This window comes from Thunnus thynnus, chromosome 12 (genome assembly GCF_963924715.1).
Source record: "Thunnus thynnus chromosome 12, fThuThy2.1, whole genome shotgun sequence".
Lineage (NCBI taxonomy): Eukaryota > Metazoa > Chordata > Actinopteri > Scombriformes > Scombridae > Thunnus > Thunnus thynnus.
Window position 1 is genome coordinate 27,119,539 of NC_089528.1, and position 12,921 is coordinate 27,132,459.

The 12,921-nt window shown below is 41.4% G+C and overlaps 1 protein-coding gene across 1 annotated transcript; it reads right to left on the reverse strand.

The window, feature by feature from the left end:
• Positions 1 to 1,252: 1,252 nt before the first annotated feature.
• Positions 1,253 to 4,131, reverse strand: LOC137194604 (frizzled-8-like). Its single transcript, XM_067606660.1, has one exon. The coding sequence runs from the start codon at positions 3,891 to 3,893 to the stop codon at positions 2,148 to 2,150; it is 1,746 nt and encodes a 581-aa protein (XP_067462761.1). The 5' UTR covers positions 3,894 to 4,131; the 3' UTR covers positions 1,253 to 2,147.
• Between the last annotated feature and the right edge of the window lie 8,790 nt (positions 4,132 to 12,921).

The following is a 12,921-nucleotide window of genomic DNA, read 5'->3' on the forward strand; positions in this document are numbered from 1 at the left end:
AATCTGGTAGCTTGACTAACTGAATATTCTGAGACTAAATGCTCCATAAACCAACTTTGGAGATGTGTGCTCAGTTTTATGCTTTACTTCAGTTTTTAATTGTAACCACCAGGTGTCAGCATTATACAACAATAGTCATCTCTCTTCACCCAAGTGGAATTTAGTCGTCTCCAGGGTTTCGACCACATCATGTAGTTTTATATGCATAGTTAATATCATTTGAGTTTATGAATGATTATAGGAATACTATGGAATGTCTAATCTTTTTTTGAAGACATTCTTATGCTATAAATAGACCTCCGATGCGCCCCTGCATCCATTACGCACAAACTTTTAACATTTCCAAACTCAGGACCTCACTGATGATGCTGATGTTACAGCTGCTGGTCTGTGAGACTCTGCTCAGCAGCTGTTAAAGAGTTCTACACTGTCACACTAAACGGACCACACACTGCACGGCGGTAATTACCTTTACGCACGACAGAAAGCCTGCGGGTACACTGTCTGTCCCTCCTCACTGACGTCTTAATTATGAGCCTCGGGCATCTCTACACAATCCGCCGTATTAGGAGTAACCTGAACTGTCCGCTTAATAACATGCATTTCAAGCCATATATCAAAAAACAAATATTTGTTCTGAAACGTTTGATACTTTTTTCAATTACTAAGATGAACTAAACTTTGCTTCTGGCATAATTTTCTGCTTTGCTTCTAATGTTTATTTCTTTAAAATTCTGAAAAAGGCCAATTACACCGGAAACAAGATTATTTATCTTTCTCTTCTGCTTGAAAAACAAAGAAAATAAGTCTTGAGGAGTGCAACTAATTGACTTTTAAACCGTGTAGAATCGGAAAATGTAAAAGAGGTTCAACATGGGGCAGGAGTCGGAGTTAATAACATGAGTAAAGCGCAGGGGGCATTAAACTGAGAAGACCACCTGTGGTGCCTCTATTGCCATGCCGATGTTATTCCTCGCGTCTCACAGCATGCGGATCTGCAACACTGGGGAGATTTAATAGAGCTTTCTTATCCTGTGTGGCCCCAAATGCAGGTTACAACTTTCTGTTAACATCTACAGTACACGTGTCATAATTCAACCATTACGCACAATACCGAGATGTTTACCAGATTGTGCGTTCTGCCACACCAGTCCACAATATTCAGTTTGTGTTTCAGAGCATGCATTGTAATAACAATAGTAGTGTCAAATCCCAGAACAAAGTTTTGACGAGAGTGACCAGGACGCATGAGTAAAAATTCAATAAAAGTTGTTTTATTCTCAAAATAAAATCTTCTATCAAAGTGAAAATTATACATATTTACAATCTCGTAAATTTTCATATACAAATGTACAATGTATGTACACCAATAATTATATAAATACACTTTACGCGCTAATGCAACCCGTATGAGACAGTATTAAGGCATTGATTAATGTACTTGTAAATCCATTTCATAGACGAAAAAAAAAACCCAACAAAAAAACAGCACAGCACTGGCCTGATTTCAAACAGAGCAGTCTCATTGTGAATCTTATGTTTAAGACACAGCGGTTCTTTACAGTTTTACAAGAAGAAGAGAGCCTTAGCTATACCATGTAACCTATCGACATGGGGGATCTTGTCAGCTGTACGCATTCAATTAAGCTAAGATAAGACTCTGCATTCTTCGTGCCAGGTACATTGTTCTGCTGCTGACAGTCTCATTATTTAAAGAGAAGCCATTAGGCGCTCATTAATGTGCTAATTACAACACGCTGATGGACAATCCCAACACAATTAGTTACCCCCCTCCCCTGCCCACACAGTCTATTCAAACCCATGGACGTCATTTGGATAAGGCAAGGAGGGAGCACTTTCCATAAGTAATATATAAGTCCAAACTGATCTTATAACTTTTATAAGCAGAATGGAACATTTATGACCACAAATGCAACACGTATTTCACATTAGGGGAGTGCTCAGGACCAAAGCTTCATCTAAACTGGCAGTTCGGTGATTCACTTTGAATAATTTACCAAATTAACCAAATTATTTTAAATTAGTCTTTGCGCCACTTTGTCCCCAAAGAAGCTGATATGCGCTGGTTTTTAAGTCTTTAGCGTCAAATGACATAAGATGCATTTGAGCGGACATCCCTCCCGTGTTCAGACCCGGGACAGTGGCATCTGTTTGGGGCAGGAGACGGAGCTGGCCGTACCGGATCTCCAGGTCAGTCCCGTGCTCACGTCACTGTACATGGAGCCCGCGGAGGCCTTACTCCCCCAGCAGCACCGCGTGCAAAAAGTCCTCCAGGAGTCCAAGGTTTTCCCGGACCAGATCCAGGCCCCTGAGGTGATGCCCACCAGGAGGCACATAAAGTATTTGAGCATGAACACAGCATAGTCCGGCCTCTGCCTGTTCGGGTCCGTCATGCACGTACAGTTGTGCGTAATTTCCCACGTCTGTCTGTTATGCTGCTCGTAAAAGTAACACGCCACTATGACAGTGGCTGGGACGGTGTATAAAACTGTGAAAACTCCTATCCGGATCATCAGCCTCTCCAGCTTGTCAGTCTTTGTCCCCCCTTGTTTGATAACACTCCTGATCCTGAACAGAGAGACGAACCCGGCCAACAGAAACATGGTGCCGATGAACAGGTAGATAACTAGAGGTGCCAAAACAAAACCTCGCAGGTTATCCAAATTCTGGTTACCCACGTAGCATATCCCAGCCACAGAGTCCCCGTCAACAGAACTCAGAGCCAAAACTGCTATGGATTTCATGCTGGGGATGAGCCAGGCGGCCAAATGAAAATATTGTGCGTAACTGGCAATGGCCTCGTTCCCCCACTTCATTCCTGCAGCGAGAAACCAAGTGAGAGACAGTATCACCCACCATATCGAACTGGCCATGCCGAAGAAATAGATAAGCAGGAAAACTATGGTGCAGAGCGCAGGACCTGTGGTTTCATAGTGGATGTGTTCAACTCCGTTTTCCCTGTTGCAGGCCACTTCCTCGTGTCCGGCGATCAGTCTGACAATGTATCCAACGGACACAAACATGTAGCAGGCAGAGAGGAATATGATGGGGCGCTCCGGGTACTTAAATCTCTCCATGTCGATTAGAAAAGTCGCCACAGTTGCAAAAGTGGAGATGAAACACAGGACGGACCACAGGCCGATCCAGAAGGCAGTGAAAGTCCTCTCTTCCTGGGTGAAGTAAGGATTGTGGCACGGCATGGCGCAGTTCAAGATCTGACCCGTTTTGACGCGGTTGTGCAGCGGGTGGCTGTCGCTGGTCACCGGCACCATGGGCGCACGGCAGAAGCATCCTGTCTCACACGGGGAGGCTGCTGGTTTGTGCTTCCCGGGGATGCCGCGACCGTACGCGTTCTTTTTCCTAGGGTTATAAGGCTTCGAGGGGTGGTTGGTTGGCTTCGCCACCACTGGTGACGCGGTGGTGGTCTGGCTCTGGTTGTAGTCCATGCACAGCATATCCTGGTGGCCTTGCTCAGGCAGCAGGTCGCACCTCATCCGATCTGGCCACGGGAAGCCGTACTGCCTCATGAGCGGAGCGCAGCCAGCTTTGGCCCGTTCACACACGCTCCTGCACGGGGGCAACGGCTTCTTGTAGTCCTCTAGGCAGATCGGTGTGTACATGCTGCAGAGGAAGAAGCGCAGGTCCGGGGAGCACTTTATCTCCACCAGCGGCCAGAACTGGTGCACCTCCAGGCCGGCTTCGTCCTGCGTGTCGTGGTTGAACTGATTGGGCATGTAGGTGTTGTTGTAGCCGATGCCTTTGCACAGAGGCACGGAGATCTCCTGGCATTGGTGCTCCTTGGCCGCCATGCAGCCAGTTCCGTGCAGGACGAGGGTTAACAGCACGCACCATCCCGGGATGCTCCTCTCCATCGTTGGTTTCTGTGCGCGATTCGTCCCTAGACAAAGTGCCAACGAACTTGCGCTTTGCAAGTAAGCTGCAAGTCCGATCACTCCAAGGATACTGCTGAACTCATGCTAGAGCGCAGACAGTTTGTGCTGTTCTGTAGTATGCGTAATATTCCAAAAAACAAGCGCTTTACTTTCACACAGTCTGGGTTACTGCTAGTCTTCGCTCTCCCTTTGTGTCGGTGCAGCACCGTGTGTCTCTCTGCATGCTCTGTGTTTGGTGGGTGCGTTGGGTTTTATACGGGAGGAGCGAGGACACTCCCCCAGCATGGGCGGAGAGGGAGAATAAGTCAATCAAGGGTTTCTTCTATAGGAGTTTGTTTAAAATGTTCACCCTGGAGGAAGGGTTATAATCACTTTGTCCCTGTTTACACCACCCCCCAATACACACACTCTACCCTTTACAAACAACGAGAAGGGGGAGTTATAATACAATAGAAACATTAGGAAGGAATGTAATTAGGGATGCAGACAGTGGGGAGTAAACTAACATAAAGTCAACCTATCCAATTTATTAGGCTGACAGGATAAATAGCAGCACTGATGAAATTTAAACAACTAAGGGGGAAAATATAAATACATTCTTTACTAAAAGTGTATCATTTTTGTTCATCTAACTGGAGGTCAAACTTTATGCATCTACTGATTTTATCACCACATCACTGCTGCAAGTCTTTCTCTCACTCACGTCTGCGTCTCTCTCTCACTGTGTGTACATTTTCAAAATTAGAAATGGTTTATTCTTGAATATGACTGCCTTCTGACAGATTAAAACTCCAAACTGTCCTTTAAAAAACAATGAATCTCTGCAGACTTACATCAAGATGTGAGCGTAAGCTACATTTCTTAATTATGAGTGCACATGTATGTTTAATTTGTTTTATATTTACTTAATTTTAAAGATTTAAAAAAACAACAACACATCATTTCCCATTGTTTTATCTAAACAAAGAAGAAATCTTTAGTTTAAAAGTGGTTGAAGCCATCAGCCTCCCACGTTATCGTAAAAAAAAAAGTAAAGGAGGGTGCAGGAAAGTAAAGCACTTTCACAGTCATTCTTACAGTCCATATCTTTATCCAAAACTTCTTCAAATGGTCCCCAGATATTATTAAAACTTTGACTAAAGTCAATTTTCACAGGGCAAAGTGAGGAAGGACACTTCTTCAAGTCTTTTAGCTCTAACCCCCATGGTTCATTTTAGCTGCAAAGTTTATAAAAAGCAAATGCATCTGTCGTTCATTGGCAAACGGTTCTTAAAGCCACAAGGGAGCACTAGTCTGATACTGTCCGTCATTCACTTTCCACTTCCAGTCTCTGTGAATCTGATAATGTGTGAAGATGTGCATGTGGACTAAGAGTTTAATTATGTGTGTAAGAACGAGAGAACGTGCATCTACATGTGTGACAGTATGAGAATATATCTGCATGTACAGTATGTTCGCATATGGGGAAAAAGAGAGACAGAGTGTGTGTGTGTCTGTATGTGTGTGTGTGTGTGTGGTAAGGGAGGTTAATGTGGTCTTGTTAGCCCACAGCAGGGGGTCATCTTGGTTTAAAGGGAGGGGGCTGTTTGTCTTAACGCCGGTGCCAATGTTTCACTCGGTGCATGCTGGGCTGATGATTACTGCGACGCACCACCAGGCCAAACAAACAGGACAGTATGTGTGTGTGTGTGTGTTTAAACAGTTTCAGAGCTCAGCCCAAAGAAAATAAGCTAACATGTGCAGATACGGCAATTTGATAGCACTAATTAAAGTGATTCACACTTCTTATTGGATTCATCAGCTTCAAATGGAGCAGGGACAGTTTGGCAGACATGCAGCAATCCACAGGTTTTTATCTGAACCAATTAGCCTTGAGCTCCGGTGTTTGTTAAAGGACGCTTGGCTCAGTTTGGGGTCTCAAATGAAGGTTGTGAGGGCGCTGGGTAAACTGGTAGTGACAAAAATGCTCTCAAAATTGAATTTAAGATACTTTACTGTAACTTTTTAGCACTCACTGTATCCCTGTATTTGACAAAAAACACTCATCTTGCTGAAAAGTAGGGCAAAATGATCAAAAACAATATATCATATTGGTATGATGTGACTACCAATGTGTGATGTGAAGGTGCCCTTTGTCAGAACAGACATACTGACATCACATGTTCTTCCTTAGTTCGAGAACATAAAAATACATGGCTAGGTTTCTCAGAGTTTGTCTCAGAGGGCTCCATGTTCTGTACAACATACCCAACAACCTTCAGTTCTGATAAGTAAACACTTGATACAAAACATGCCACTCATTCCTCAACTGCTTTTAGTACACTTCAGCTAATTAGAGTCTTTGCCCAGGGGTGCTTTTGGCAGTGATGGGTGCTGTTGGTTTCAGAGACTGAACCAGCGATGTAGAACTACTTAGTAACATATTAAACCCCCCCCCCGACCACACAATCACCTACAGCTGAAGCCAATGTGTTTACTTCTCCATCAAGTCGTTCTAGTTCTTTCATAGATGCCTAGATAGCGCAGGGTTCGACTGATAGTTCAGAATAGGATTAAACCTTTTTATTGTCATAACATCAGTGTAAGGTATATTTTAGGTTTTAACTGTATTTATCTATATTTTTCTACCACCTACATCTACAGTATGTTTGTCTCCCAGACATTTGACTTTTACTTTTCAGAGAATTTGAATTCTTTCAGGTTAAAGGTTACTTAAAAGCTAACAAAAAAATGGATTGCTGGCAGACCTTCTATGCTAGTGTGCACGCACCAAAATAAAGGGTTTATTCCTAAAAGCTATATACTCAGTTTAGAAAAAATGTTGTCCAATGTTTACTGCTGGACATATAAAGAACACACACATTTATACAATTTGTAAAAGGTTAGTATTTTTTTAAGATGAAGCTGCAGTAGGTAACTTTGCATTTTCATGGTTCCAAATGGCAGCGATGGAGGTATTGTAAATTTACTGCAAGACTTACGACTTCCTGAACCCAATCATGGTAGATTTCATGCTGTTTAACATACCCTACCCTAAGAGAATTTAAGAAAACAGACTGAATTTGCAGCATTTCCTCTTTGGAGTTCAGATGCGTCATAACCCCACTTTGTTATTTTGGTAAATGTTTTCATAAATGCTTTGCAGCTTTGATGGTTTCAGATAGCCGACAACCTCAGCAATATTCAGTATTTAGTTTTACTCTGACACCAGCAATCATTTCGTCAGAACAGGTGGAAAATTTTTCTCCCGGTGGAACGAGACTCCTCTGACATTCCCATGTACAGCGAAGGGACTTTCTTGGGACTGATCCAGATGCCTCACGCTGGGCCAGCCGTCTCCAGCCGAGCTGTGAACCGCAGGTGAAAGTCGTAGGAAAACAGGTGCCTCCTTCTCCCACAAGGGCGAACAGAATAGCAGGCTGAGCATCGGTTACACCAATCGCTGTCTATCAGAGTGGAACCCGTATTGATTAACAAGGCTGATAGACTCGGCGGCCCCAGCCACCAACTGTCGACTACGCCTCCCGCCTTCTGTGTGCAACAGTGATAGTGGGTTTAGGGTTACGCGTTGGCCCCCTGCATACCAAATTTAAAAGGGTGGAAATGGAATTACTGCATCTGTTTAGAAGTCAATTTCTGCATTCTCCGGGCTGCCCACCCTACCACTCCTCTATCTAACCTCCCTCCTTGCCTCTCTCTTGCTCCCCCCCAGATCTTTCCCCCCGATTCTCCCAGGGCTCTCAAAGTTCATGATGCAAAAGAAAAAGGCGAGGGAGGGGGGGAGGTGGGGGTTCTCACAGAGCTACTGAGGCGTGCTGTGAAACTCTGAAATGTTTGTCTTTGCAATCTTCTCCTGGGAAGTTTTGCCTTGTGATACTCTCAAATTTTACTATCCTTCCTGTGAGATAATGTACTGAATCAGTGTCAATTACTGTATTAATTAATGTTGATCTATGTCATTGCTGGGGCACAAAACCTCAAATGTTTTCACTCTAAAAACTCAGCTCAGCACTTTATTCAAATTTTCACTTACAAACAAACAGTAAACAGTAAAATACACAGTAAAATAGCAAACTTGATTGATCTGATACTTATTGTTCTTTGGTGACAATGAAAAGTGTTTGAGTTAGTGCGGTTGTGTCTTTGCAAACTTTTTAAAAGATGAAATAAAATTGAATCAAAAAAGGGAGAACTGCCAGCCAGTCAGAACATTAAGTAAGTGAGTAAAAATTTATTTACGTGGGTGTTTTCAAAGGAGAAGTTACAAACTGCTTCAATCCTTCGGTCCCAAACCAACATTGTGTACCCTTTATGCATTCAGTTCTTAAAAGTGGGTCACAAATTTATAGTTTGATTTATAAAAAAGGCTTGGTAAGTTCCTAAAACAGCTGTGCAATACAATTGTTTGCAAGCGTTACTTATAGAGGAATAAATAGTACATTTGTTGGAGGTCTGTAGGATGTGAATGTTTGTTAAAATAATACAAAATATAAATACAAGGTGTTTTAAAGCATCACTTTATTCATTCATGAGTTATCCATGAAAAATGAATAAACTCATGATTTTTGTCGGAAAAAGGTCTCTCAAGACTTTTTATTGTCAGTTTTTACAATAGGTGGTTCTTGTATTCAGATTCTCTGACAGGAAAAATAACACATAAAGTATTTTAATCTTTTTTTTTTATTGCTAATGATTTATGAGTACACTTAAAATAAAAATCCACCATTACATTTTTTTTTTGTGTGTTTGGAACAGAATTGGGCAGCTCTACAGCAGCAGGACTGTGTATGTGGGATTGAAATGAAATAGCCAAGATCATGGTAATGAAGGAACATGTCACGAAGTGCAGTGAGGCTCATTAATATGTTTTATAGTTTTAGGACAAAAATACTCTACATCAGGCTTTGGCTACACAGCTAATATTCATTGTTGGTTTTGGTCTTTTCGTGAGATTTGTTGGCACTCGGAGTAATATAGACTATTCCAAGAATGATCATTTAGGCTCAAAACAAGCATGGGAACAATAAAAATGGAATGAAATCAGAAATAACAGAAGACGAGTGACTTTCTAGAAGTTAATGGAGAGATTTGAAGCCTGATGGAGATGATCTCACTCCATTCAGCTTTTTGCCTTAATTTTGTTCCTCTTCAAAATAAGAACCAGTTAGCGAGCCAAAGAAAGAAATTAAGCCCTCAAGATTTTCAGCAACTATTTCAAAACACAGACATACGCCTGAATACATTATAATTATATATGAATCTACAGATTACATAACATTGCTTTAGACACAATCAACTTCTCTTAATACAGTAAAACAAGTCTTGATTTTGCCAGCATCTCACTCTGCTGTCACCAACAACCAACCTGACCCAGTTTCATTGAACCCTGCGACTCCTCTGGAATATCTTTCTGAAACTGGCAATTAAATAAACATTTAAATAAAATGTTGCCTCGGCCCCCGGGGTAATTTAGTTGATTTAAAACTTTATGCATATCGGAGAAGAGGCCTGAGTGTAATTAGATCTGATGTATTGCTTCCAGATAAGATGTGGAGGCCCCCCTGACTTCTGAAGATGTTTACTTTTCTTAAGTTTGGACGCAGTCTTTTAGACGCCACCCTTGATCTCGGAGGGAATGTTGCTGTCACTGAGTTCTCAGTGGCCAGATAAATAATCAGTGTATAAATAAATGAATGAAGAGTTTCAGAAATATCTATGCATCCATGTGGGCAAAATATGCAATGATTCCATAGCATAGATGATGCAGACTTTGGATGTGTCATATGACCTGCTAGAAACTCACTTAACACATCATGTTGCTGTACGTAGTAATCAATACTTTTCTCGGAGACCTGTTTTTTTTTGTGTGTTTTCAAACTGCTGACACTTCCTTGAGACTTAATTTTCGGACCACGAGCAAGAGACACTGAAGGCAACTTGAGTTTACTTTGATGTCAGCAGTCAGTTTTACTTGTTTTTTTGTTGTTTTTTTTTATTTTAACTTTTGAGTGTCTCATTATAGAGTGGAAGTCTTTCCTTTCATGGCAATGACCAGAGGAAACTCAAGTTCCCAGTCAAGTGTGTCCATTTTGCCGCCTCTGGTCAGTGATGGATGGAGGATTCCTCCCTTCCTTCCTTCCACAGGTTAGATTCCTCCTCAGTTAGCTTTGTGTTTACTTAAAGAGCAACTACTAATCAGCCTGAGGTGGGATGTGAGGTTTAAGGCAGTCACCCTTAACACCACACACACACACACACACACACACACTCATGCACATACCCAAGTACCATTGAAAAAAACACCCCTGACACAACTTGAACATTAATATAACACACACTCCCCTGACAGTGTCCCTCTGTTGACAGAATGTGTGTGTATTGTATTGGCTCACCTTCCTTCCGCTCATTAACCAGAACAAATAGTGACACACAACCCTCCCATCCAATCAGTCTACTGCAGGGCAGATCATGACAGCCAGGACTATTAACCAACTTCCTAAAGCTACACACACACACACACACACACACACACACACACAGTCACTAGATAAGCACAAAGAGGTCTAAAATATGAAGTAGGCTTACATGTACTACAGATACCCCGGACTTTAACATTCAGTTGTACAAACATTTGTTAAAGGAGGAGCTTATCTGTTTGACCACAGTCATTAGACATTAGAAAAAGGATTTTATTGGCTGACGTCCAATGAAAATGCAGGAAATAATACAGGAAGAAGATAATAGTATAAAGCCTAATACAGTTAAATGATTCAGTTAGTTTGAATGGTTACTCACTTCTTATCAGTTAACTTGACCAAAACTATGACAATAAGACATACAATGGATTGAAATTGACTAGAATAAACAACTGATGACTGATTACAGTTTTTTTTGTTATATAATTGCTAACAAGCATTACTCAGTACTGAGTTCACTTTTTCAAGACTCTTCACACGGTCCACATAATAGATGTGGATTAAACTGTGGATGACTTTTTATTGCTTTGGCACAACATGCATTCAAAGACCACATCTTTCAGAATGAATGAACTGTTTTGTCACTCATCCACCGCCAAACCTCTGTGTATTTACAGTCCATTTTGCACATGTTTACATACTATCGTCCAAACTGTTAAATTTACGTTCAAAACCAAAACATAACACAACACACTGTGAATCAGACTACTGCATTCTGCCTTATCTACATCTAAAAAGAAATAGAAAAATAAAAATACATTAACTCCTTATTGGGTCGTACAACATTGAATGCCTCATTTCAACTCTTTGACTTGCAACAGGTGAGGAAAGAGGGCAGGTGAGGTTGAATCCAGAACATTTTTTTATTCTCCTTTCCTCAGCCTCACAGAGGAGTTATTTTTCTTCATGGAGGTGGAAAGTTTATAACCACCAGCCACATGATCAGATGTCCCTCTTGGACATAATGAATGCTGGATGTCTGGACATATCTGCAGAAGATTGCAGGGGGTGGATTAGCCATGCAAAATGATTCTTGCCCAGGTGTATTACAAGAGAAGACATGGTGTGATGTGGATGAGAAGGGTTGAATAGCACTGTTGCATCTCTATATGTGTAGCTCACCTATACATATACTGTATTTATAGTGAATATGTATAGTTTTGCACTGCATTACTGATATTACTTTAGCTTCATTTTGTGCACTTAGAATTACTGCAAAAAACGGAGGCATATTGCATCACGTCTTTGTTTTTGTTGTAATAAGAGCTTAGTTTATTCTAAGACAATATTCTAAAACAAAGAACAATAGTGATACATATCGTAATGCTTCATGTTTGTTTTTTCAGGTCATTGCGTAATGAACGACTAAGTTTTCTTGTTAGGAGAAAAATGTTGTCAGGGTTCTGCTACAAGAGTTGATCCTGTGATATGGGTGAAGTGTTTTAGTTGCGTTAGTGCACTTTGGATGCGAATGCAATTAAATGTTGTGCTGAGCTGAATGCCAGTGAAGAGAGAACTGTGTTTTGAAACAGTTTTGAAAAAGTAAACTCATTATAGAGACACGTGTGTTTGCAAATGTAAAAAAAAAAAAATAATAAAAAAGTTATAATGTAAATGTTTTTTTCAGTTTTTCAGGGAGTGAAACCAGCTGCCACACTCTGGCCATTTGTCTCAGTTTGTCTCCTACACCCTCTGTAATCCCTTCATACTGTAGTTTAAATTTGGAGGGTGGTAACCCCGCATTGAGAGTGTTAAGGCGAGCCCTACTAAATTGCCACTTGTTCTCCTGGGGTCTTTAAGACCCTAGAGCGACAGGAGGTCTGTTCTTAAACCGCTACCACTGGAAACAGCAGTGGCATGTTTATAATTACGCCCTTTCTTCGGCAGCGATGACGTCTTCTCCATGGTAAACACGCTCGTTCGGCCCGGCTCTGGTCCTGCACAGACCTGAGGATTCATTAAGAGCTGTGACGACAGCCTTGGAGCTCGCTTAACTCTGAGTCGCTGGCTGTGTTTTATGACCAGCTTTCACCTCAGAGGGAGCTTGTCAACGAGGCTGTTCTGAGGGAAGAAACAGCGAGGTGGGAAATGTAGCCATGTTGAAAGCCATTAGTGTTCGGGCTTCAGGAGTAAACTGTTGCAAACGGAGGTGACTGACGGCTTTGCCATGTGTGTCAGAGGAAATTTTAAACAAATTAACTCTGTTCTTGATTGAGAAGTAGAAGTTACTTTAGAACCATTTAAAGCTCAATGTAAAATTTCTATTTTACATTGAAATCTACATCAGAACACTGTCACCATCAGACCTCTCTGGTCTATTTTTAAGGTGGGTGATTCACATTTTTTTTTTGATTGCTAAAATGCATTGGTCAAAACTGAAGTCACGTTGTTAAAGCTTTTCACACAGTTAGTGAAACAGAAGTCTATGTGGACCAAACTGTGAATCATTTTTCATTACTCTCACACAAAATGCATTCAATGACCACATTTTCCAAAATCCATGAACTCTTTTCTCATTCATACTCCCCCAC